Source organism: Melopsittacus undulatus, chromosome 5, assembly GCF_012275295.1.
Source record: "Melopsittacus undulatus isolate bMelUnd1 chromosome 5, bMelUnd1.mat.Z, whole genome shotgun sequence".
NCBI classification, from domain to species: Eukaryota; Metazoa; Chordata; class Aves; order Psittaciformes; family Psittaculidae; genus Melopsittacus; species Melopsittacus undulatus.
This window is the reverse complement of record NC_047531.1, coordinates 74,540,549-74,568,429: the sequence shown is the minus strand read 5'-3', so window position 1 is coordinate 74,568,429 and position 27,881 is coordinate 74,540,549. Positions and strand designations below refer to the sequence as shown.

The window sequence follows — 27,881 nt, the reverse complement described above, 5'->3', positions numbered from 1 at the left end:
TGACTGGTGGGGCTTTCCAAATGCCCACCAAAACTGCATCCACGAGGGTCTGCAGTTCTTCAGAACAAGTTCAGCCCAGCAGGCTACGTCCAAACAGACTTCTTATGACATGGTCTACAGTTTGTTCTTGCTGTTGACCAGTATGTGCAAAATGGAACCAGTGAGTCTAATTCTCACCTTTTACGCCAGCTATCCCATTATTTGTCTGTACTGGCAACAATAAATTAATCTTGACTGTACTGGTTTAAGAGGGAACAGACTTCATCCTATCCTAAGGACACTGGTTTAAGCTGTAATCAGAAACAAACTTGTGTGTCAGCATTTAAACTATGATTCCTCCTACATCCATGTACTTTTCAATCCTTCTTCAAACTTAATTTCAAAGACAATTAGGAATATGACACAAGGATACAGGTTATCAGCTAACGTATTTAAGCATAGCCATAGTCTTCCTATCTGTACATCTGGAAACTCTAGGTTGGTATCTGATATCCTCCAAAATTTTCTCTGACCCCTTCTCCCTACTCAAACCATTCTGCCTTTTCTCTTAAAAATGCACATCTTTCCAAAACAAACTGCTGCACACATTGTGGATGATCAAAGTGTGCCAACTTGGTTTCTCTCTGCTTACTGCAAGACCAGAAAATGAAGAGTAACTCCTTTCCTTTGCCATATCCAAAGCATCCCATTCATGTACTATAAGCAGTATTCAATTCTTCTTTTCTCGTCATTTACACTGTGATCACCACTTACACTTGAGCAAAACAAATTCAAGTATAAATTACACAAAAGGAGCTGGAAAACTGTATCCTCCTCACAAAACAATTGTCTTGATAACTTTTCAGAAAGCATGGCTGTAGATGCATTCTTGTAGGTGTGCTCTTTGGGCCAAATCTTCTGCAACTATAAACTGTAGTCTTACCAGTTTGGTTTACTCCAGCTGAGGACCTAGCCTTGACAGTGTTTGTCATGCATGTCAGAAGGCTCAAATTCATCATGAATAGACACCTCCTGCAAATAGAATGGCATGTCAAGGCTGGACATAGCCACATTTTGGCTGGACATGGGAGATTATCTTGCCCTCAGATGTTCACTTCTACAGCAACATGGTCCATCTATGCTGAAAATGCTCATGCTCTGACATTGCATTGAATCTAGTTTCAAATTTAGGAGCACGCCATCAGTGCAGGAATCCCAAGGCTTCTGGTAACTGACATTTATAGTGACTATTGACTTAGGACCTCTTTAAATACTCCTTCAAAGGCACAGAGAATGTAACTTCATTGGTGATCTGGAAAAAGGTTGTCAGAATAGTAAGGCGATGTTATGCATCATTTCTATGGGTTCTAGGAGAGCTTTGGAGATTATTTCATACAGCTTGCTGTGTTGTCTTTGAAATGGATAATTTGCAAGTGACAGAAATTGGAATTACAGCACAAATTCCCTTACCTCAATACAGGAAGACATACTTTTGTAGCCTCCTTCTTCCTCTGTTATACATACTTCAGTGAGGTATGACAGAGAAGAATCAAATACACTTAAAGGAGTAAATACAAGAAAATTCAAAGCACTGAGGTTTTCTAAAATAACCCTCTGCTGGAAGATTTCATGAATTTCATACATTTTATAAAATGCATCCTGCAGACCAGTTCTAATTCTTAGAGATTAACAAGGTTCAGCCTAAATGGAATACAGTGCCCCTAAATATTTATGTTCTTTTATGTGCATATGCATGTAAAGGCACCTGGGCATTTAGAGGTTGGGATGTTTAGTTCATTAAAAGTATGTAATTACATAGGTACACATACATCCCATGTCTATATGTATGCATATGTATTTATATTAAAGATGTACACTTTTGTATTTGAGGTGAATCTAAACTAGGCTCACAAAATGCCATTCAAAATCCCCAGCTTCAAATATGTTTTGCATTTGAGGCCCATCTGTCATTTATCTTGTGACCCTTCCTAAGGGAAATTGATCACAGCTCTTCATTTTGCCAACAAGTCCATGTGAGAAGACCACGGATAATCCCTTCATAGACAGAGGGACTCTGGGAGTAGGCAGTTTGCTTGTGTAGAAACAGTTGTGAAATTGGCATCCTAATGATCAATATAATTGATTGAGGACTTTAGAAGACAGGACACAGTGTGTAGAAGGGGAGGTGCAGGCAGATATTCAGATGGAGTGAACTGCTGGAAGGTCTGATGAAGCAAAGTCCTCTGATGATTTGGCCCATGATATGTAAACAGCTCACTATGAAAGGTTATTTTCTGAGGTAATTACTATTATTTAGTAGATAATCTATGATCAATCAGATGATTACCCACAGTCATTTTGTCTTGTGAATGCTTCCTTTGCAATTCAGCTTGCATTTTTCTCTGTTCAGCACCAAAGGAGGCACACAGCCATATAAAATTTGCACAGAGTAGAAGAGAAGTAGCATTGTGTTACATATGCTATGTGTGATGAATCTAGTACAAATATTTTTAGCCAAATATACACATAGATATATAGATTATTTTTTTCAATGAACAGTATAAATACTTTACCTGGGAGATTATTCCCATGTGCAAAATTAAACAGTTTTTCCTGGGATTTAATCTTCAGCTTTGCCCGTGTTCATATTCTTGGTAAAAAGTGGGTCACTGTCATAGCAGGAGAAACCTTGTTTCCTCTCTTCACTCTCCCATGTTTGCTGAGTGCTATGTAAGCACCACAGTAAGCATCTGATTCATACGAGTTGTAGTTATTAGGCAGCAAGGTTTCTTTGAATTTGCACTCATCTTGGAAAACAGCCTAGAGAATAGGAGGCAAGGAAGAACAAAGCAGGTACAGTAAATATCTCAAGAAGACTCAAGTAATTTCTCTTACCAGCGTTAGTACAGAAGAGCCCGCTGCAGTGTGCAACAGGTGGTGCCCCAGCGACTGCATCCAACAATAAATCTCCCTCCTCAGTGCTAATTTGGTGTCAGATGAACCCAGATGCCACCTGTCCAGATAATGGACTGTGCACTTCCTGTGACAGATCAAGTTAATTCTTCATAAATCATAGAATTCTTCATTTTATTTGCAAGCAATACAAACAATAGTTTCTGCCAGCATCATGTTCTTTTGTCCAAATGATGCAGCTTTATTTCATATCTCCCCTCTGCAACAGGTCCCTTAGTCTATAAAAGAATGACATGCTAGCTGTCAAAACCTTCAATTCTCATCCAAGGAGGACTTTTTGCTTAAATAAGCCATTTGAATAAGACCTCAGATCTGCACTAAATCTTTTCTTCAGACCATTAATGTTATTATATTTAGCTGCTAGTAAGATATACAACAGGTTCTAAGCCAGGAAAACAGTTTTATTTTTCTTCATGTCACATCATATAAATCCAAGGAGAGGGAGTTACCTGACAGAGGAGGTGCAAGGACAAACAGGAGACATACACAGAACACCAAGGAAATTTAAAGGGAAAGCAGAATAATCATCTGACATTAAATGTTTGGCACACAAGGCACCACCAGTGCTGCTCTATTTGGACTTCTTAAAAACACAATTCAAAGCTTGTAAGAGTTTAACTAATGGCATTGCATTCTGCAAGGGAAAATGCTCATCTCTTGAAAGTTTTAAAAATGTCTTTGAAAATCATAGAGTCACAGAATGGTTTGGATTGGAAAGGACCTTAACATCATCTAGTTCCAAACACCCTGCCCTGGGCAGGGACACCTCACACTAGTCTGTGTCTTCCAAGGCTGTCCAACCCAGCCTTGAACACCGGCAGGAAAATAAAGAAGACTGGATTGAAACTAGGGGGAAAATCAAAGGGAGCTCAGAAGACAGACCCTGCATTTCTTTAGGAAGACCTAGGCAAGCACAGCAGTTGGACTTGTGGCTCTTTTTAGGTGCCTGAAATCAGACATGATTAAAACAATATTCCTGACGTGGAACCTTAAAATGCTCCCTTGTCATTATCTGTGTGAGAAGGAATCAGTCAGATTAAGAATAGCTATGCGTCCTTTGCAACATTTGGTGTTTTATTAAGCAAGTGAAACGCTTTGTTGAAAGTACAGCTGTTTCAAAGGAAATGGCTTTGTTGTTTCTTGGCAAAAGAGATGAATGCAGTCAGTGCCATTAATCACTTTGAGATGGACTGCTTTCGCCTATCGCTCAAACCCAGCCTCTTGCAAACCTGCTTCCTAACAAGTACTTTTTCTGCTGAATGTTGAGATTGGAGATGCCTTGCTCATGCCTAGGAGATTAAATTGCATTTAGATATCATAGCTAGCACTTTCTAGATGAGGGTGATGGTGATGGTATTTCAGTATGACCTGCATACCATTGTTAAGAGCTATTATTGTTTTCTCACCCTTTTGGACTGATCTCACAAAACTGGTCACTAAAATAACCCCAAGTACATGTGTTGACTTTGTAGGGTAGACTTACTATTTATTCTTCATTATGTGGTTGTTTTTAGTAGGGTGGTCATGATTTTACTAATGGTAGCTAGTACAGATGGCTCTAATTGTGCCTCTCCTACACAAGCCTGTATGCACACACACACTCATGCAATCCCATATACACACACACTCATGGACACACACACAATTGACCTCAGGGGGTAGTTTCTCAGAGCACACCCTTTTGCTTTATAGACAAAGGGAATGAAAAGAGGTCAGTCTTGCAGTGCTGAGCAATCTAATTAATGCATACTATTTACAGAATACATTCATTTTCCTAGTGTGCTCTCTCTACAAACTTATTGGAAAGCTTTAAAACAACAGGCCTCTGACAGCCATGCTGCCAGCTGGACTGAATAACACTGATGACACCTGGTTGGACAGGTTCCCTCTAATTGAAAGGCTATTTTCTCTGCTTGTAATCAGAGATTTCCACAAGAAAATAAAAGCCCCAAAAAAACCTTTGCAGCCTTTGTTTAAGCCTCAGAAAACTATTTGCACTTGTACTCACCGTTCCATACAACTTCCCTTTGTTGTTCATGGCGATGAAGAGAGCACTTTTCACACCGAACAGGCTAACAACACCTCTCTCTACAGTGGATATTTCAAAGAGACCTAAAAAATTAGAAATGTTATCATAGAATTCAGAGCTAATCAAAGTCAACTTAGCTATAATTTATTTATTTAAAAACCCTAATGAACTCTTTATATTCACTTATTAAAATGATCTCCCTAGAAATACACAGAGAAGCTCCTAGGGTTTTTACTACATGCTGTAGGATTTAAAAATAATTATTGTAGAATTGTAGTCACATGCCATATTATTCTTTTGCTCCATGAAACTATTTTGATCTGCCAAACTCTTGGGTCTTCCTGTAAGCAAATTATTTGTATCTAATATGCTATAATTACAAAGTGTTAGCTACTAAGCTTAGAGAAGCGTTTCTTGTATTTTGATGTCTCCTGTACTATCTTAGCTGCAAAGGATTTTAGCAACTGCTCTCTACGGAAACTTCAAATCCATAGGGCTAATGCTTTTCTTTAATCTTACAGTAGCAGAGGAGCACTCATAAGAGCAAGCAAATCAGGAACAGCAAGCCCCCAGCTGTCCCAGAAGTGCTAGTCAACTAGGATTCAAAAACCACACTTTGGCACTCTGAGCTCAGCGACAACCTCTCACATTCAAAAGGCAAATGAGAAGGGAGGAGTGAGGAAATGCAGCAGAGAGACAATTCTCAACCTGGTTTGTCTTTTGTCATCTGTGCAGTAAAGCAGAGTACAAATAAATTGTATCTAAATTTGTCTATGCATTTGTGACATGTTTCAGCCTGGAGGGTTCTAATGTTTATTGAACCCAAAGACTTTTAAAAGGCAACAGATGCAGCACAGATTAATAATATCAAGTAATAACATTTGCATTCTGTGAAGGGTAATTACTAGAGTTCACAGCAATTAAGTGACATCTATTCTATTTCATTTCTGGATGCAACTCACTGTATTGGTTTTCATTGTGAACTCCGCTTATCCTTCCGTCTGGGAGGATTTGAAGGTGAAACCCGATGCCCACGTTGCAGTAAAGCCTCCGCTGCCTCTTGATTCCTAGCAAATAGTCACTCTCCCAGTTGCCATCTGACTTCTCCCCTGACATCCCAGCAATGGACCTGGACAACAGAGATTGCCATCCTCTTTCCAGCAATGTGCCATTAGTTCTGCTTATAACTGGATGTGTTGAAGCAATCCCAGTTAGAAAACCCAGGAGAACGAAAGCAGGCAATGTCCGGTGAATGCTGGCTTCACAGGACATAGTGATGAGAAGTCTTTGTGCAGTGGCCATCCGGTTCACCTCCTGGGCACGTGGTCAGAATTAATGGCCCTAAAAATACCGCCCTTCTTGGTTTTCTTCCTTCAGCATGGTGGCAGAGGCTTATTTTTGGAAAGCAAATAGAGATTGCTGACATGAAACTAAAGCCCGATCGCAGTTGAGTTGGAAGCAGAGACAGGCCGGCAGGACTCGAACTGGTGGGGACCATGTTTTGTAGATCCTGCTCTCCTGTGGGCAGCCTCAGTTATATTTGATTGACCCATCTTTATAGTGCAGAGGCTGTCCCTCCCTGCATCATCACTCTGACATCAACAGCTTGCCAGAGATGAGCCTGCCATGGCTGTAACACTAACCTGTCGTCCTCCCAGGCTGGCTGAGGTTTGATGAATGCTGTCACCCAAGACCGGAGGCAGGAGTGGGGTTTCATTGGCTGGTGAAGGCAAAGGAGTCAAATTGGTTGGGCTGTCGAAGGCCAAACAGGCAGCTTCCTTATTTAGAGAAGAAGGTGTAAAAACAGTTACGGACCTCATCGGTGAGCAATGAAAACTTTACAGTCACTTCCTTGGTGGCACGGTCACTGGGTGTACACCAGGGCAGCTCAATATCTGGGGAGAATTGGCTCGAAGTGGCCATTGCTCTGTTTATGCATACCCAGCAAATCCAAGGCCCTTTTTACTGTAGTGGCCCACGTGCTAAAACTTGGTCTGTACCTCTAAAAGGAGTGCTTCTGGCTGGCTAACAGAGTTATTCTATGTTAAGAGGGGCTTGCTCCTACTGTTCTTATGCAAGCACATTTCTGCTCCTTGCAGCAGTGATTCTGCTGAGCATTAATTTGAGCTACTCATAGCTGGGGACATGGATGTGTTCATGTTTTACACTGAGGTTTCTTCCAAATGATCACATTTCTTTTGGGAGGGTGTGTGCCTCTTGCATAGCTGCAGTTGTATTTGTGTTTCCAAGTCAAGGTAATGTGTTAAAGAAGAAGAAAAAGGAAAATGGGCCACATCTCCCCACTGTTTCACTGCCTCTTTTCCTTAAGCCCAAATACTCTTTTTATGTAGTAATTTATGAGAGTCTTAATTTTCCTCTCTTTGCATTTGATCTTGTTTCCCCTCATCTTGCTGTTTCAGCTTCTTTGGAGCTGGACAGATTAGACTTCCAACTTCATTATTTTCACAGGACTCATTAAGACTTTAATGGGAGAAAAAAGGCCGAGGTTTACGCAAACACATTTTTCCAATATGCCTATCAGCTTTTCACAGCACAGCATTTGCGTTGTCTATGTCATTTGAGATCCCTGCATCTTAATAAGGAGAGTACCTGGAAGTGTGATTGAAGTGAGCACACCCGGCATGACATCCAGTTTCACACTAACAGGGGTGTAATACGAGGCCATGGAAACTGCAGGCTCTCAAGTAGGAGCACCCTGAGCAAACAGGGGGAGATGGCAGCCCTGAGGCAGGTGAGCAGTTAGACTCAGTGACATAGGAAATACTGATTATTCTCCTGAGAGAAGCTCAGCTATAAAAAGATCGGGAACCACTGGACTAGACCCTGGCTTGTGCCAGGTGGTGTTTCAAAACCTCTCTGCATTTGTTGAAGCAGCACTAGGAATATTGTCTGCTATTTGTTTGTAATGAGAATCTTTAGGCCTCTCCTGCCTTCTATTTATTTTCATGATTTATCAGCTATGCAAAGTGCATCTATAATTTTTAGCAAGGAATAATGCTAGTATTTTACATCCCCCTGCATCAGCATAGCTGCAGTCCTTGTGAGAGGCCAGCGTCAGGGTGAAACTAAGCCCAGGGTCACTGTTACAAGGATGATTTCCTAAGCTGTGTTATGCTACAGTCTGAAGACCTGCCCATTCCCAATGCATGTGACTCCTAAAAATATTGCCTGATCTCACAGCCATCACTGTCTGTAAAATATGCATTCCAATATTTTTTCCCAAAGATTTTCAGTTTTCCCCAGAGGTTGTTTCAATTGTCATTTTGAAGTATGCTTATGATCAGTGTCCTAAGGGGGAATTAGAATACAGCTGCCAATCAGCAAGCAAAACAGCATTTGGTTTGAGAGACAAAGGTGCAGGGCTGTCTTTCTATCACTGGCTTTTGATCAAAGCCAACAATGTACATTATCTTTGTGTCTCATTTTTCAGGTTACTCACAGCAAAGCCAAAGTATGGGCTAAAAGGGCTTCTCTAACCTGTGCTGGCACTGCAGATTCCCAGCAAGTGGCCCAAGTCAATGCAATCCTGGTACCTTTGGCCATAGGATGAATACTAGATGATCGCATAAAATATGTAGGACAAGTTCTGCCAAGTCTATGGTATGTACCGCTTTGGCTTTTAGTCAACACATCTGGAATGTGGCTGCTGAGAGCTGTGGTGGGCCAGAGTAGCTGGCTCAGGGTAGCTGGGACAGCCTCTCACCTGCAGTTTCATGTGATCAAGTAGAGATGACAGCACACTTGTATGGAAAAGGTGGCCAAACAGCTTGGCTGCAAAAATTGGAACTTATCTGGCTTGATCTGGAAACCAAAACAAATATCTAAAAATTGTGATTTAATTGGGACTTCTGGCCCTCGTAAGACTGGTATTTGGTATCTGGTCTAACACCAAATGCTGTGCAGTTGGGAGATGAAGTGCATGCTGTAGTCTTGTACTGCTCAGACATTCTTCAGTGGAGCTGAAATGAGTCTTGAACCATTCTGTAGTCTGATCTGTGTCCAGCAGATTGCAGAGTTTCTGTGTATTAGCAAAGTGGTCTCAAGATGAACTGCCATGTAAATCCTGGAGCTTTGATTCAATTAGGCAAGCCATGTCCCCTCTAAAAGATGTCTCATTGTGGTTAAACTTGTCTTCTTGGCCCATGAAGTAGCTGGTTCCTGTTTTGATTTTCAGATCGCATGTTGTCCTGACTTCATGCACCCAGTGAAATTTGGAAGGTGTCATGGGAGAAACCAATAGCATTGGCAGTAAAATAAATCCTGTGAACTCCAAAATGGTAAAAATCTACTTCGGTAATTAACCTCTGCTTACTCAAAATCTCAAGACCCAGGATGACAGTGCTTACTGCCTAATCAAAGTAACGAGTATTCATTGTCAGTATTTTAGTACAATATTAAAATAACCCCCTTTGGAACACAGCAGCAGAGATCCACTTTCAGATAGTCTAGGAAAAGCCATGCATCTGAGCAGTAACATGATATGGGTGCACAGCACATCTTTCAAAAACGAATGATGATTTAGGATCCCAAGTTCCATTTTCAAATCTCTAAAAAGTCTCTCCCTATTCTAAGGCCTGGAAGGAGCAATCGCTCACTCAAACACATAAGGACAGACTAAAATTATTCACCTTGCCTGTGCTGAAGACACAGGCTGTTAGTGGAACAGAGGAGAGGAGAGATCTCCAGGTGACAAATCTGGCAGGGGAAGTATTGCAGGCTCTAGATAACATGCATAAAACCCTGTTAGATCAAGTATGACCATGAAGTACCATCAGACCATGTTTCAGCTAAGGGAGTTTGTTGGCCAGTATGTAGAGATGTGTATGTTAGCCATATAGATATCCAAAATGAAGACAGCAGCCTTGCCTGAGGCTCTTGGAGGCTGAAGTAAGCAGAGCTACTGCAACAAAAGCATCACCTCATTCCAAGTGCTGACTCCTAAAGTAGATAAAAAACCTGTTCAAACCCAGTCTGTCATCACCAGTCAAAAGGAACTCAAGATACGTAGGGAAGACTTAACAGAGGATCTACCATGTCCTTCATGTCAGACACAGGGCAATCCTGGATAGGCCACTGGGACATATGCATTTCAGTGCAAGTGAGTACTTGGTTAAAAAAGTAGGTTAAACAACATAGAAATAGTTATCCTGTTTCTCAGCAAGGGCTCTCCCTGAGTTTCCACATACTAACTTCCTACAGGCAGGCACAAACAACAGAACAGCTTCCTGTTATTTTGTGGAGGGAAGAGGGAAAAAGGATCCACTCCTGAAGGAAACCATGGAGGAGTTAGGACTAGATTGCGAGCTTGCTTGGAAAAAAAATCTTGGTTTGGTGCTTATTTTTGCTAAATTCATATTGTGAAGAGGGTATGTCAAGCACAGGTACAGTCGAATGTACCCACCATTTTCATTCCGTCTGAACCACAGAAGCTAGTTCATAGGTACACAGAGTAACTTTGCTGTGCTTGCACACAGAGTTATGGGCACATCTTGCTCTTTATGACACAATCACAAATTCCTTCTTGCAGCAGAGCTGTTCTGGCTGTGCCATGATATATCAGAGTGGAACTTGCATCTTTTATCTTTACTGTTTTCTGCACAAGATCTGTCCCTAGGCTTTTGCTTATGTAAAGCTTGGCATAGAAACCCAAAGGCAGGAAGCTCTCCATGAAAAGAAATTGTCTCAACTTCTATTGTAGGGGTTGGGCGAAGGTCACCCACAGCCTGCAGAAGCAGTTGGCAAGGAGGCGGAGGGGGAACAGCCAAAGCTGCTGGTGATCGTGTTGACTCCCCTGTGGAGCTCTTGCCAGTGCAGGCTGAAGGGGACTTGAAGATTTGGAGCTCTCTGGAGGTGCATAAAAATCCTTCTGAGGTGCAAAGCTGTCAGCAGGAGGTGCATTTCAGGGCACTGGCTTTCTGGTCCTTCTCCATTCATGGGCACAAGAAAATCCCACCCTGAACAGTTCTGAGACAGCAGAATCTGCCTCTCCATATCTTCCTGAGGTTGAAATGGCTGTTACAAGACAGAGTGGTGACTCCCCGGTGAACGTGTGGGTTCCCAACCTGGTGTTCTGCACACCAGCCCACACTGCTTCTCTCATCACCTCCTCAGCTGTTCCCGCTCTCCAAGGACAGGCAGCTCAAGGGCAAAATGCTGAACTGAAAAGAAGTGACAGCCGCCAGCTCCCACAGGGATCTGCTTGGTGTTAGTTATTAGAAGGGTGGAATGACCTGGAACATGTTTAATTTGCTTTCAGTTTGTTACATGTATGGTTTTGTCATTGCAGCAGGAACAGGGACATTACAGGAACAGGGACTGCTAAATGTCCCACGTAGGTAACATTATTAATAGGAAAGCAAATGTAACTTGGTTTTGTTGTGGTGGTGGTGATGACATTTTGTCCAAGAGCCCGACTGGATGATTCCTGACCATGGAAGCTATTCAGATGATATGCTGTAATCCAGAATAGAAATTTGAAGGCAATTTCTGCCATTTGCCAGATCTCTGTCTTCTTTGTGTTGTGTACAGTTACCTCAGTTGAAGACTTTCTCTTGCATGTTAATTCTTCATCTGTTGGTCTGGATTCCTCCTCATATTTCAGGGGAAAGTTCTGAATCCTGGACCTTTTGTGCAGTCATCTGAACTCTTTCTTGGTTTTGTCAAGCTTTGCTCCTACAAGGCAGGCAGCACTTGAAGATCTAAATCTTGTAATCCATCTTCAATAGCAGTTGTGATTTGTTGTTTAATTTTCATGGAAAGGATGCTATCTTTCACATCTCCTCCCATCCTTTCCCCTTACCCTCTTCCCATTGCCTCTGATGTATTGGTGAAGGAAGAGAAGATAGGAAGATGATGGGTCAATAGAGGTGAGGGAACACAACACTACTTCATGTTTTTGCTGCACTCACAACATCTGAAGCATCCAAAATCCCACAAGGCAGACAGGTGTGTAACTCTTGTAGTGTTGCTTTGTGCTGGAGCATTTGCATATTCCCAGCAACACAAGGGTGAGTGGTAAAACTGGATCTATAGGAGTAATGGTAGATATTTTCTCTTTGAAAAAGTGCACATAAAACTGTACCCTGTTCTCATCACCAAAGGTCTAGTAAATTTACAGAATGCATTATCAGAAAGTTATCCAGATGGGTGGCTAAATATTCAGCCACCAGATATTCATCCAAAGAGAAAGTTTGTTGGTTAAGTGAAGAAATGGAGCCATTTAAGAAGTGATCTTACATTCTGGTCAGATTTGCAGGCTAAAGCAAACAGGATAAGTTTTCGTACACAAATGCAGCAATTCAGGTTTTGTTCCTATAGCTCCTTTTCTGAATAGGGGAAAGAGAATAGGATAATTTTTCACTCCTCAATAGCAGGACAAGTAATACAGAAGAGGGGCTCAAGCTATGCCACAGCCTATTGAGGAGTTCCGGATTTGTATAGACCTTGCAAGGGACCAGGAATGCAAGACTGGTGAGCTGTTTAGGTAATATAGCTGATAAGACTTAGCTCTGCAAAGAAAGATTAAGGGGAGAAGTCTGTCTAGGAAATGGAGAAAAAGAAATAAGAATATCAAAACCACATCTTTTTGAGACATAAAAGCGGTGATGTGGTATTTGGGCTCATGTGTGGAAATTTATCTGGGGAATTGTGAGGAGCACACCAGATCTGTGAGGCCGTACAGGAGAAACCAGAAAAGTGCAGAGCAAACACTAAAAAAAATTATGGAGAATAGGTAGCTAATAAGTATTGTGGCTTACACCATCAAGGACCAAAGATACTTGGCAGGTGGCTGGGATCAACCAGTACCTAACGCTTAGTAAGTCGTACTTTTGCAGTATGTGGTTGTTGGCTCCTATGGAATCTGGGACTTTTCACACACTTAAAATTATGCACATGCTGCTGCAGATTGCTGAACTGGCCTGACTTACAGCAGTACAGATAGGCACCAAGTAGAAGTGTTTTAATATCAGAGCATTAAGGGGCAGAGGGTATAAAATAAGCAGATATGAACCTCTTTTTGGTACCAGTATTAGAGAAGAGGTAAAGTAGATGAGATGGCCTGTATCCCAGTGGCATAACAAGATTAGTAAAAAAATTATAAAAAGAAACAAGGAAAAAGGTAAAAAATGGAACTGAGCCATAATATGAGCCCTGCTCGTTCTATGAGACCTGTACAGTTCTTGCAGAGAGCTGAGATGCACCCTGTTAGCATCTTCTGTGCTTGAAGAAGGGATACATTTATGACACACTTACAGTGTTCAGATAGTGTGAATTCTCCACAGAAGGATGACAGAATGACTTCCCTGATGACACTCAGGACTTTGTTCAAAAGGCATTTTTCCAAGACAGAAGAATTCCTTCTTTCAAAAAATAAATAAAATGCCACAAACAGCTCAGGAGCACTTTGAACCTTGGTGAGTTGCTGAGAGCATCTTCAGCCTCTCTTTGAACATCTTCAGCATGTTCCCTGTGCATCCTAATGGCTCTCCACTGGGACTTCCTCCAATCTGTCGACCTCTTTTGTGCTGGGATGCCCTAAACAGGACATAGCACACCAGATGTATGGTAAATAATAACTTCTGTCAGCCTTTGACTGCCTGGTCGTGTTCTTGCTAATGCAGCTCAGTATGTGTTTGGTCTTCCTCACCACAGCTACTGGTTTAGGTTTGGCTCATTCTGCACCAGGATCCTGAGCCTCCTCTAAAAGTAAAGCTGCTCCTGCACCAGTCAGGGTGCAGCCTGTACTATTGGCAGAAGTAATGTCTTTGCATTTGTTAATGCCAGGCTACATAAGAGTCCTATCAACCCATTACTCCAGCTTTTCAGGGTCCAGATGGATGTCAGCCCTATGCTCATTGTATCAGCTTTTCCTACAGTTTGTTGCTGTGAGGTGAAAACTTGATGAGTCTGTGAATATAAACTGATCTGGTGCTAGTGATGGAATCTTCCTGAAATGCATTTATGCATCATGGTGTTTCCACTCACCAAACTGTCATCCAGCGTGATTTTGTACTATGTGGTTATCCCACAGAGTACCCATAGTGAAAAGCAATATGAAAAGAAGTGGTTGGGTTTCTGCCAGAAAAGACCTCATTCTTTAACTTCATATTTTTAACACCCTCTTTTAATCTGTGTATTGTTTTAGATCATAGAATCATAGAATAGTTAGGGTTGGAAAGGACCTTAGGATCATCCAGTTCTAACTGATGTTTTGCTTCTAATCCCTAGTAACTAGAACATCAGTGCCCTCTCTCCAGATATCATGCAGGTTTCATGGCTGCCTCCTTCTTTGCCTTGAAATTATAATTTTTGATACTTGCTCTGCTGTGACAGTAGCAAATCTGAGCACAGAATAAACATTTTGTCCTTAAGGCTGTAGCCACCTTGTTATTTCTTTGTCAGGAACCACAGTATAAGGTATTTATTGTGATGGCTTTTAACATATGGAAGATCAAGATCAGATTCCTAAAATATTCTAAAAACCAGTTATAGCTTTAACAGTGACTGTAGTTAAATATGAAACCTAAGTAATTTGTGCTATTAAAAAGTCTGAGTCTTATTTTTATCAAATGATGTTATGAGGGCATGTTCTAAATCAGCCGAAAGCTCTTGTAGCTATAACAGCTTCACTCCTGCAATTTTTAACAGCCCAATTAAGTCGGTGTGGCTTCTCTGTGCATTTTGATAGCATGGAATTCTTCCCCTGACACTGAGCAGATCAGACACACTCTAGAAGATTAAACATTTGAAGAAGACACAGGCAAGGGAAATGCAAGAGCAGAATAACAATGTTGAGTTTATTTTTTCCATGCAAAGATGAGTCTCATTTGGACAGGGTCAGGTTGTGACAGACACACCGGACTAAGAAATAAACCCACATATTTCATGTGTTCATGTGACACTTCTCCTCTTGACATCCCTTTCCATACTATCGTGCACTTTTCCATATGCACAGGCCCAGTTTAAGATTACGCTGCTAATGATGATATGCAACTATTCCAAGCATCCTTTAACCAGAATGCGTATTCTATGCAGGATTAAAGAATAGTTTGTCTGATGCACACTAGACAGGCGGTATGGAGCAGGGTCAAGGCAAGCATGTAGCAGAGCTCTGAAATTTCCTTTTTGATCAAGCAAGTATTGAGCATATGTTCGCAGCTGGAATGTGTGCTCAACTTACTTTAGTGGAGTTTCAGCACTGACCTTTTGCTGCATTCCTCCAGCAGCAGTAAAATGGTTCTGCTTAAGTAAACTGACATATACCACGTGCAAACCCAGCTGTCATCTCCAGCCCACCATTTCTCCTACTGTTACAAAAAGCCTGAGGCATGGGAATGCTGTAATGTAATGAGTAACAACCTATCATGAAAATAGTGTTGTGAAAATTAATTATGCTCATGGCACAATAAAATCCACCTTAAGAAACCAGTTTAAGAACTGGCCACGGGAGTGCATGTTAATAGGTCCTAGATTGTTGTACTTTATTACTGTCTGGTTGACATAAACACAGGAGGTTAAAGCCTCTTCACCATCTGCTGCTGAATTTTGTTGCTCTCACCAGTTTGACATATCCTTGCCTCTTTTTAGTTGCTCTGTGTTTGCCTCCTTTGTTCTAGTTTTGTTTTACTAAGTGTCTGGCAGGTCTGGACCTTTATGACTCCATTGTAAAAATTAAGATGGTTTATGCAGCAAGTAGGTGATCTAGCAGGCAGTTCTTACTGGGCAAAATGGTTCTTTACAGAGCTATTCGTGACTGCAAGCTTGATCCTCAGTGTGAGCAGACCATAGTGCAACAGCCTGATTGTGCCCCTATACAGTGGTATCACATTGCACACAGACCAAGGCTTTCCCAGACGGCTTGTGATTCCAAGTACCCCGATTTATGAGATGCATTCAACTTCAGACATGTGGGTCTGGGTTTCAGAAAGCACTGAGCATCCCCCATCTGAAAGCCAACGTGCTTAGGCTGCCTTAGTTTGGTTTCTCAAATATGAAGACATGGCTTGGAGTCTGGACAGACAGGAGAGAGCTTTCCTTTATGTGTGTGGAAATGCTTCTCAAAAGTCATAAATGGATGCATCTTTTCCCATAAAAAGACAGAAAATACATGGTGCCTGGATCTAGTGTGTACTGTGTACAGCCTGCACTGCCACATTCTTGATGCCTTTTTTGGGTGTGGAAGCTGAAAAACCCTGGGGAAGTCAGGAGAGATCCAAAGATTCTTTTTCTTTTTTTCTTCAACCTCTCATAGGAATTAGGGTGATCTCTCCACTGCCCTGCTCAAATAAATTTCTAGCCTTGCTTGAGCTTTCTTCTCAGTGCCATGACATCAGCTGAAAGATTATCAAATGAGCAGCTGCTCATTGCTGCTGCCTTTCAGTCGAACAATGGTGGGGCAGTTTATACAGGGAGGCAGAGGAGCTCTTCTGACCCACCTCATTCTGCCTACAGAGGCTCAGGGAGCATCTGGGGGAGCTTTTCACCCTATGGCACCCTTCAGCAGAGAGGAAGGCAGCTGGGGTGACCAGCTGCAGGCAGTCACCCTCTCCATGAGCAGAGCTGCAGTCAGAGAATAAGTAGGGTTCAGGGATCCAGCGGTTTTCCAGCCTCCCTTGGTAAAGCTTCCTTCCCAGTCCTGGTGTGTTTGCTCCCACAGACATGCTCAGCACTGTAGCACTTTGCTTGCTGCATGCTGAATCCAGAGTCCCCAGCCTAATTAGCAGCAGAGAACACTAGTCACCTGAATGACAACAGCCAGAGGACTATGGAAGCACCATCTACTGTGATCATAAGGGAATACCAACAGGTGTCTGCAAAGGCCACTGGATTCAGGTCCTCCTCGGAGGAGGTCCTCCTCTGATTCAGGTCTCCTCTGTATTTTTAGCCCCAAGCCCTTTTTTGAGGTTAGGCACCAAAGACGAATGACAGCCTGCTCTTTTCTGCCATGGCAGGGATGGCCTACATTTGTATATATTTTTCCTAGTACATAAGACTATAATCCATCTCTTTGAAGCAGGAAACTAAGTTTACAGGCCTCTTATCCTACCTGTGGGTAGCTCAGTGTGATATTCACTAGCAAGTACACACACTGACATCCACACTGACACAATAGGCATGGTCTCCAGTCTCCCCAGTTGCTGGCTTCTTAGTCTCATTGACCCTTTTTGACTCATGGGCCCCTTGCCAGTAGCTGGCATAAAGACCTCCATACACACATGTGCACCCGGAACAAAGGGCCTCTCACCCAGGAACAATGGGGCTCCTAACGGAGCAAGAGCTTAGTAAGAAGAGACTGTCATGACCAGGAGCAAGGCAAGGCCAGATAAGTGTGCTGACCAGCAACCTGTTATGCGCAACTCTGCGTTTTTCACCCCTTATCCCTCTGTTTTTCTATTCTTGATCCTCCCTAGTCTACCTTGATCCCTTGCTTCCCACCTCTGGTCCTTTCCCTAAACATCCCATAATGCGTCTGGTGCTATCCCAAAATGGTGTTTCCCCAGCGTGCCCCACTGAGTCCCACACCCCTATAGGCAGTAACCCACCTCAGCCTGTAAAGGGACATGGAGAGAGCCTGGTGGGTCTCATACCCAGACAAAGGGACGGATCATCCTCATCAAGAAATACTTTGACTGTAAATTAAATGTGGAGAGAAGAAAAACTGTGAAATGTGACCTGCTTTCAGCAAATTATTAGCCACTGTAAGCAAAAGTAAGATAAAAACTGTTGTCTGAAGTGTGGTGCACACAGATAAAGAATCAATAGGATTGAATGTCCCTTCCTTTAAAATCTTTGTGTACAAATACCCTGAGTGAGCTCTGCACATCCCAAGGATTTTTTAAATATGAACATGGTCCCTTTAATTGCAATATGGGTGTGAGATCATGCTGTCATAGAAATGTTGGTTGGAAGGGACCTCTGGAAGCCATCTAGTCTAACCTCCCACTTGAAGTGGGACTCTTGCCAGCTCTAGATCAAGCCATGGCTGACCTTCATGCCATATTTCCAGACGTAGAGAGATAGCCATCTAACTTAACATATGATGATTACTATGGAGCTAAGAATAATTTTCTGACTAGGGTGATCTTTTGAATACACTGGATGGTATCTAATCCCATTTATTGCATAGACCTTTTGCAATGGATTTTCTCTGTCACTCTTTCTTTTAACTGCAAGTTAGATGTCCAGAACTTTCTCTTTCACTGCAAGGGACCAGATCTTGTGAAAACATAGGCACCTGAATAACATTACTGATATGAATTTAGCATGTAAGGGCCTATTAATTTGTTTCCTTTTTCCTGAGATATGCACAACCTATACTGATGCACTGCTAACAAGGAGGCTTTGTATATTTGATTGGTGAGGAGCTGTAGATATTATTACCCATCTGCCCACTGGTGGTTTATGCATATTATGACACTTATCCGGCCCTCTTGTACTCTGTATCTCAGTTTTGCAAGGGTGAGTTTCATAACCAATGGTTTTCAAATGAAGAAGCTGAAAGGGGATATATTGGTTAAAGATGCTGTGAGGCACTGGTGACACCAAGGAAGTGAATCTTGTTCTTTGACACCCGGTATGGATTTTGAGCCTTTAGATCTGGCTGCCAGATTGTCTTTCATTTAGAAGAACTGCAAAGGTTTGATGTTTTGAACACATTCATCTTCTTATTTAACCATTACATGCTGCTAGAAATAAACTGGGAAGCGAAATCTTGGGCCCACTGTAGCCAGTAGCAAAACACACAAAATTCAGAAGGGCCAATAGTTAACACTGGTTTGCTGTAAAAAGCCCTGAATTTGGTTTAGGCATGCAACTGAATGGAGAAGACTGACTATAAAGTCAGCCAATATAACGGTATCCAGCAAAGATTCATCACATGAATGTTTGGGGCTTTAGCTTATCAAATTGTGTAGTTTCTTTGTAAAGAGCCTTGATGCTGCTCTTCAGAGAGCACAGAAGTTTAAACAGATGGGCAGAGATTTTATAGGAAACATCTGGAAAGATTCACCTCTGGCTTCCTCACATCTCATATTAAGTACTTGAAAGTTACTTGAAAGCCTTCTTTTAGTGTCGGTTGGAGTCATCCTCTTGAACACAAGTCTTTTGTTTTTACCTGCATTATTCAGTTGATCAGCAGAGAATTTTCTTGTTTTCACTGTTTTTCTATATTTTTGAGGTGGAAAATCCTGCTCAGCTCTCCTAGGTAGTATTTTATGTATGTGAGAATTAAGACAGGCTCATGAACTGAACTGTAGTTAATCTGATAACTCAGAGGTAACTGTCATGGAAGAACAACTGAGCTGTTGCTGTTCTCATCCTGCTGTTTTCAAGGCGAGAGAACATAGCTGTTGAAGGACATTGGTCTGGCTGGAAGATCCTCTTAATGGTCTTTTTTTCTGGCACAGGACCACAGTTGTAAGTAATTAGTTTCAATTGACCCGTGGGTGCTGGTATTTTCCTCTGAGGTCTTATAAGAGTTTGGGCATGTTACTTACCCCACTGCAGACCACAATGTTCTGAACACCCATGGTTGCTGCAGTGTTTGGCTACAGGGGCATAAAAAACCAAGGTTGTGAGGAAAGTCTGGCCAGACTTCAATAGTAAAGTGATCAAATCTCTTTGGATTTGGTATGGAGATCTCCAGTGTTCTTGAGTCACTGTTTTTTTATTTTCACTAATTCCAGTAGCCTTTGAGTTAGGACTTCAGTATCATGAAGTATGTAAAGGACTCTGATCTCACAGAACTTTGTGTCCTACAAACAGTGAATTCAATGTTAAAAACAACTAACCAACAAACACAAAAACAACAAGCAAGCTTCCTTTCTGCTCAGGGTGCCTGTGGTGGGGTTGACATGAACCTAAGGCTGGAGAGAAAGCTATGGGAAGGAGGAGTGGCCTCTGCATTTCACAGAGAAAAGTTGCTCCCATCTCTGCGTGATAGAACATCCTGTCCATCGTCCAGGTGGTTTCTGATGCCCAGGTGATTTAAAGTTATTTTAACTTTCCTATAGCCTGATAATGTTCCCAGTCAGTAAAGTTCTCCTGATAAACTACATTTTACTGCTACATATTTTATCCTACCATTATCTGGCCCAGTTTGTAGCTTCATAGGGTCATAGAACAGAGAATCATAGAACCATTTAGGTTAGAAAAGACTTCTAAAATCATTCAGTTCAACTGTTAAACTAGCACAGCCAAGTCTACCACTAAACAATGTCCCTAGGTGCTACATCTACATTTCTTTTAAAGACCTTCAAGGATTCCTGGCAGTGTTCAAGGCCAGGCTGGACAGAGCCTTGGGCAACATGGTCTAGTGTGAAGCATCCCTGCTCATGGCAGGGGTTTGGAACTAGATGGTCTTACGGTCCTTTCCAACCTTAACTATTCTATGATTCTATGGTGACTCCTTCATTTCCCTGGGCAGCCTGTTCCGATGCTTGACAGCCCTTTTGATGAAGAAATTATTCCCAATATCCAGTCCAAATCTCCCCTGGCACAGCTTTAAGACATTTCCTCTTGCCCAATCACTTGTTACCTGGGAGAAGAGATTGACACCAGCCACATTACAACCTCCTTTCAGGTAGCTGAAGAGAGCAATAAAGTCTCTTTTCAGTGCTAATAACAAAAATTCTTCAAGTCTGTTGTCTATTTTCTGTGCATCTGTCAGCTATCTATCATTCAACCATTTGAGTCTTTCCATTTTTAAATCAACTTAGTAGAATAAATTGTTTGATGCAATATCAGGCTACTTAAAAGGACTATGTAATTTGAAACATACAGAGTTTGACTTTGCTGGGTATTGGGTACTTCAGTGAGGCAGCTAATTCCCATTAAGGCTATGATAACCAGAATGTAAAGTTTTGCCATGGTTCACGTGCCACAGACTGGATGTCCAGAGTTTTTATGCTACTCATGTTGAATGCTACATCCATCGCTTAGCTTTGCCTGTTTGTAGTCACCTCTGTTGGGTTCCATGAGAACTGTCAGATACCATGTGATTCAGAAACACAACTAGAAAATGTGTTATGGGAAAACTCTGCCTTCCCTGAGGACTGCAGAGCACATCCATTAACAAAGGCAGAGCTGAAGAAGCAGTGAATCTGCACAACCAATTCCATCTACTGAAATGGCAGAAACTGGTGCTAGTAAAAGCATCTTCACCAAGGAAAGCACAATATCCCTCACAGTCTGGCAGGTTCCCTGAATTATTCTGTAGGTTTAGAAATTAGGCAAACCTCAGAAAGATGTCAATGATGTATTTTTATCTGGATTTCATATTTCTTAACAGGAAGACTCCATAAAAAGAGCTGAGAGGCACTAGCTATCGGCACAGGGTGGTGTGTACCATTTTGCATGTAGTAACATCAGCTTGTAAGACTTGCCCATAATTTATGTACTGCTTGAAAGAAAGAACCACTTCCATGGGCAGGAAGAACTTTCCAAAATGGCTAAAAACATATCCGAGATAACAACTGGTGGTCAGGCCGCGGTTTCCAAACAACTACTCAACAGAAGCACTCACATCCTCTTGTGTAGCTGGTTAAGCTTGAGGCCAAGCTGCTGTCATGGACCCACTGCAATTTCCACCTTTTATTGGTGAGCAAGCAAAGATTCATTTCTCAAAAAAGGAGGCTTGGCTGCCTTGTGCTGGTTGGATTTCCGCTGCAGAAATAGGCACACACAAGACTGATAACGTGGATGCTGCACACAAGGAGTGGCGGAAGGAAGCAGGCCCCTGTTTGTGCAGCGATGCTATTTCTGCTGGGATTTAAAAGGGTTGTTTGGAACAAAGTTGAAAAGCGACTATAAATGACTTGCATGAGTGAGTACAGAGCAGTTTGGAGGATTATAATTTATGCTGGGCAGGAGCTGTTATGGTTCAGCTTAAAGCAGCTTAAAATACGACTTTTGGGACACAATCAAACCAGCCTCAACTCTGGTAACTTCCCAGTTCAAGATGCTCCTAAATTTGTATGGACAGGGTTTCTTACTACATAGGGCCAAGGGCTTTGAACTCTTATTGAAACCACTAGGTCTCAAAGATGTTCTGATATTTGGCACTGTTATGAATGAACCAAAACCCTTTAGGAAAGCACTGGCAGTGCCATGTAGCATATGACTGTCATATACCCCTTATCCAAACCTGAATTAATTCAACTTAAGGATTTCTTCCCCCAAGGTTTTGTCTTTCACAGAAAGTACATCTTGAAGGAACAGAGAGCTTTTTTCTCTGCTCCTGTGTGCAGATTTAAAACTGACCAACATATTAAGCAAACCAGGGACAAACCATGTCTGTCTTGACCCAGATGGTCATGCAGGCACTTCCTGAAGCTGGAACAGGAGGGAGAAATCAACCCATTTCAGCTGAGCAATTGGGAAGGCAGACACTTCCCAAGGTAAGCCCTATCTTAACATCTCCCAGGCATCTTAAGGGTACTTTGTAACACACAGGCATAGTTGTATCCTCCTGTCATTTTGTAAGGTACATGGTGGATATCTCTGCATTCTCAGAGAAATTTCTGTACATTATGATAGGATTTCTAAGTTTTTAGAAATCCTGCTTCTCTAATTCTTGCATATTTTTCTTCGCTTACCTTTATCCATGTTAGTTAAGTTGAAACCCTTCTTGGAAAACACGCAGTACAAACCCGCCTCCTCTTCAATCTTTGCACTCTTTAAATATTTACAGATGGTTTTCATATTCCCCTTCAGTTGTCATTTAGCCAGTGTTGCCGTGTATGTCTTCAAACTTAGCACCCTTGGAAGGGCACACGAGGCCAAATTATGCTCTCAGTTACATCTGTGTAATTTTGGAGTAAGTCAGTGAACTTTAGTAGACTTGAATTTACACCAGCAAAATGTAGATCAAAAGGTGACTCTTAAATAAAGCTGAATGCCAAATAAAACTAGGAAGACAATCAAAACTAACAATACATCCTGCAGGCCCTGGACCACGCAAGGTTGGTGGATTTTCTATCAGGGTATCTTTTGCTGCATTCACAGTGACTGAAAATTTACAAGACATTGTGAAACACAACAGCCACCTGAAAGATGTCAGTATCTACCATGGCTCTTCTGAGAAATACAGATAGAGCACTCTATGCTGAGTTCTTTTATGACTTAACACTGCTAGCTTTTGGGGCTTTTTTAATGTGCTACATAGAGTATTTGCTACAACATACTTCGTATTTATATGTCTGTGAAAAACACGACACAAGAACATTGTTTTGTTCTGTGACTCCACCTGAGAAAATGTCTCTGCCTCTTCTTGGCCCTGAGTAGGGCTGGTTGAAAGCACTGTCCCATGTCAGTTCTGAAAGCAGAGAAACTGGTCAGTGAGGCAAGAGCTATGTACCATGTGCTTAAATCCATAATGCATTTTCCAATGAAAAACACTTCATGTGGGAAGACAGACCCCCCAAAACCTTTGCTTGCCAAAGCTATTTTCCCCAAGCTGCGCTTGCCACCTCACTTTACACTATCTTCTACCACCTCTGTAGTCTTTCTGTGGCCTGCTCAGTTCATTCTGCCACATTCTACTGAACATCTTATGAATGTTTCACGATCTGCAAAATTACATCAGTTATTTCCTAGCCGTGTCCTTTGGCCTTGTCTAAATTGTTGCGGTTCCAGCTGACTTCCTTGTGCTATCACTCTTCTGTCACAGCCACATTAAAGACTGTTAATGCAGTCAATGTTTTTCCTTGTTGAAAGGCATTATTAAACTTAGCAAAAGAAGAGCTGGCTGTTCACTGACAAGTTTCTCTGGGCTCTTTTACACTGCATTCTTCTATTTCTTTATGCTTTTCTCCTTAATACCAGTAATAGATAGGATCTGTGGGTACCCTCCATTTCTTGTCCACTCAGCCCAGCTGTTTCAGGTATGATGGCTGTCACTGTATGAATTGCCATTACCTCTGCAGGTTATCCACTTTCCCAGCCTTGATATGGGCCTAGGGACAGGGACCGCCTCCCAGGAGGCTGGTAGAGGTTCTCTCCTCCTCCACAGAGGAGCAGCCCTTCCTAATACTTATTCAGTGGGACGCAGGCAACACACTCAGTATCTTTTTCCTTACCAGGGTACACCAACATACCTGTCTGAGCTGATGGGTGGGTCACTTCTGCTGTACTCTTCTATTCCTCTGTAACAACACTCTTGGTAGGTCCTCCTAAGCAATGCACTTTGGACATGACATTTTTTATGGGGCAGCTTACATAGCAAGGTGGAGCTTTGAAGACTTACTTCACATCTTACACTGTCAATTTTCAATTACTTTTATCTTTTGGACCCCTTATTAAAAAGGGTGAACACTGTTTTTCTCCCTTTACAGGTTATTCTGACAGATGTGGGGATGGAAATGAATTATGAACCACCTTTCTTTAACTAGAATCTGGCCTGATCTCAAAAAAAAATCCTAAAAGAGGTTTAAAGGTTTCTTATGGGTTCCTTTATAGCCTAAAATCACTACAACCTGTATCATGTACAGAATACCACCCTGTTGCTGGAGGCAGTCCCTTCTTTCTTTCAAGCATAGTGAGTTTTACCCCAGTTCACTGCCATCTTGCTTCTGACAACTCCTTTGGCTGCTCTTCGAGAGCTGCTCCCTGTGATGCATGCTTGCTTTGCTCCACTTGCTTCTAAATGTTGGGGTAAGATTACAACTTAAGTGTTTAAATGTGATTATAGCATAAAGTCAAGCCCTTCAACTTACACAACCAGAAATAAGGTTGTTTATACCTGTGCATAATAATACATTATTCTAATTCTGTGGTCCTGTAATTCCGTGGTTACTACTGGCTTCTACCACATCCAGTATACAAGTATGAAGCAATGAATTTATTTTTACGCAGCACTGATGGTCTGACCTGATACCTCAATAAGGCAAAGATACAAATAGAGTACAAGCATCTCTCTATCCTTCTGACCTGGTGTGAATACCAGGGAACAGTATTGTACTTTTGGATATAGTACAGGCAAGAAAGAAGAGTAAATGTGGCATGTAAGATTAATGCTCAAAATATTAGACAAGCATAAATGAAACTTTGCTCTAACGAGGGGAAAATGAAGTACAGATGAAAAACAGGATCAACGTTGAAGCTCACAGAAATAACAGAACTGGGTTAGAACACAATCTTATTCATTATTTCCTCCTTCAAATTATACCTCCTCCTCATAATCACCTTCCGTAGCTTCACTTATCTCATACAGTGGGAAATTATTTTTAAAATAACATCTTTCAGCTGTGCTCCATTAACTTAGAATCCAGACTGAGCTATTGCAAAGAAAAGAGTTCAGATGCAATTCTTTCTTCTCCAGGCAGTGACATCTACTAAAAGTGAAATTTCTGGAATTGCAACAGGATAAAAGCAGTCTGGTCAGGACAAGGTCTGTAAACCTGGTTTTCAGCTGTCTGCAGTCTTCTCCTCCTGTTTGTCATCAGTCACCATGTAAGCAAATGGACACAGATCCTATAGCTGAAGATTGAAGGTCACGTACTGAGGCCTTGACAAATTCAGACTCTCTAAATGATTTTTTTTCTTGTAATAACCTCAGTTTGGATTCTGTAAAGGGCAACTGCAGTTTATACTGGTCACCATGAGAAGGTTACAGAAGTCAAACAATGTTATTTGCTCCTCGTCTCTCTTGGGGCCAAGAGCCATTTATACAATTTTATGCAACATTTTCAAGGCATTAAATTTGTCATCCTTCCAAGGAATGCTACACTGCGTATACAAATAGAAAACCTCATGCCTCTTGAGTCATTTTCCTCTTAATCTCAAATAGCTTCTCATGACCCAAACAGGATTTCTCACGTGGCTTTACCCCATAAATTGCAGTCTGCATGCTACTGTTCTGTATGGTTGCCAGGTAGAGATCAAACAGAAAGTACAGTTTAGGTCATCCCATCTCTATAGTCTGTTTTTATACACAGACAGCTAAAAATCTGCTGTTAGCACTACTTCCTTCAGAAAGATAACAAAAATGGAAATAAAAGATGTTGTATCAAGAACCCTTTAGACAAAGATTCAGTTTGGCTGTCTAATTCAGCATTTACAAGGATCCGGCTTCAGCACAATTTTAAGCAGAACTAATAGTTTTTCTGTACCGTTCCTACCACTGATTTCTCAAAACCTCACCGCTAGAGCTTGCTTGTTCTTTTTAGAATCAAAGACCAACCAGTTATTACACTGAAAAGTTTATATGTAATACACTGAAGACATATGGATTAAAAAATGAAAGGTAAAAAGTTGTTATTTTCTTAGAACTCAGTGTCAGTTTTACAGAAATGGTACTAAATTACATGGAGTCTTTGTTTAGGCAAAATAAGAGAATTTGGTCATAATATTTACCAGTAAAGAGCCTGTATAAGCAAGATGATCTGTTCAAGAACTTTTGGTGATCCACAGGCTACTTGTTGGTAGATGGACTGACTGAAGGACTAAAAGTACCAAATATGTAACATAGACCTTTTCCCTAACACAGATAAGTCCTACAACTTATAAAAAGGAACACTTGGGCTACCACACCTTTCACAAACAGAACAGTGGTTAGAGAACTTGCTTTTCTCATACCAGGGATCGATTTTAGCTTAAGGCAACCAATGTAAAATGAGCTCTAGCAGGATTAATCAAGCTCCTTCTAGATGAATTTACATCCTTCTTTTCTAGAACACCAAATTAGACCACATTACTTGCATGATTCTTCTTTAGAAGTTGCTGGCAGAAGAAAAAAAAAGCATGTGACAGTCCAGCAATGGATGTTTGCTGGGTCACTTACATGGCTTCTGTACAGCATGCAGGACTCGATAAAAATACTAGGAGTTTGCTCATTACACAGTGACTTTATAAACACCATAAACTGATTTATATTCCTTTGATTCTCTGTGAGAATTTTAAGTCATGCAGCTTCACCAGAACAGAGCTTTGCCAACTTCACATTTATCAAACGAGAACTGGGGGGGGGGGGGGGGGGGGAGAGGAGGGAGAGGGGGGATATCACAATGGAGATACAATGGAATCATAGAACCATAGAATTAGCTAGGTTGGAAATGAACTTTAAGATCATCAAGTCCAACCGTCACCCCAGGACTGCCAAGACCATCACTAAACCATATCACTGAGGGCCTCATCTACATGGTTTGTGAACACTGCCAGGGATGGTGATTCCACCACTCCCCTGGGCAGCCTGTTCCAGTGCCTGAGCACCCTTTCAGTGAAGGAATTGTTCCTAACATCCAACCTAACCTCCCTGGCACAGCTTGAGGCCACTACCTTTTGTCCTATCACTTGTAACCAGAGAGAAGAGACCAACCCCCACCTCACTACAGCCTCCTTTCAGGCAGTTGTAGAGGGTGATAAGGTCCCCCCATGAGCCTTCTATTCTCCAGACTAAACAACCCCAGTTCCTTCAGCTGTTCCTCATCAGACTTGGGCTCCAGACCCTTCACCAGCTCCATTGCCCTCCTTTGGACCCACTCCAGCATGTCAATGTTTCTCTTGCAGTGAGGGGCCCAGAACTGAACACACTGAACACTCACCAGTGCTGAGTACAGGGGCATGCACTGCACTGGCCCTGCTGCCACACTAGCACTGATACAGGCCAGAATGCCATTGTCCTTGGCTGCCTGGGCACAATCCGGCTCATGTTCAGCTCTGCTCATCAGTACTCCAGGTCCTTTTCCACCAAGCAGCAACTTTCTAGCCACTCTTCCCCAAGCCTGGAGTGTTGTATGGGGGTGTTGTGGCACAAGAAAAATAATTACCTTTCTAGTTGGCTTCCCAGATCTCCAGTTTTAAAGTGAATTCCAGCAATACATGGAAAGAGATTTCAGATTCAAAGCCAACTCTGACAGGATCCCTGTGTTTCCTTTCTAACTGA

General features: G+C 41.9%; 1 protein-coding gene across 1 annotated transcript; it reads right to left on the bottom strand.

Moving 5' to 3' along the window:
- Positions 1 to 2,622: 2,622 nt before the first annotated feature.
- Positions 2,623 to 6,283, bottom strand: FGF6 (fibroblast growth factor 6). Its single transcript, XM_005147965.2, has 3 exons — positions 5,944 to 6,283; positions 4,961 to 5,064; positions 2,623 to 2,799 (listed from the first exon to the last, which is right to left on the bottom strand). The coding sequence occupies exons 1-3, from the start codon at positions 6,281 to 6,283 to the stop codon at positions 2,623 to 2,625; spliced, it is 621 nt and encodes a 206-aa protein (XP_005148022.1).
- Positions 6,284 to 27,881: the final 21,598 nt, after the last annotated feature.

Coding starts and splice junctions, on each gene's coding strand:
- FGF6 (XM_005147965.2), bottom strand. CDS start 6,283: ATGGCCACTGCACAAAGACTTCTCATCACTATGTCCTGTGAAGCCAGC. Junction 5,065..5,943: donor TCACAATGAAAACCAATACA/GTGAGTTGCATC, acceptor CTAATTTTTTAG/GTCTCTTTGAAATATCCACT. Junction 2,800..4,960: donor AAGGGAAGTTGTATGGAACG/GTGAGTACAAGT, acceptor CCTATTCTCTAG/GCTGTTTTCCAAGATGAGTG.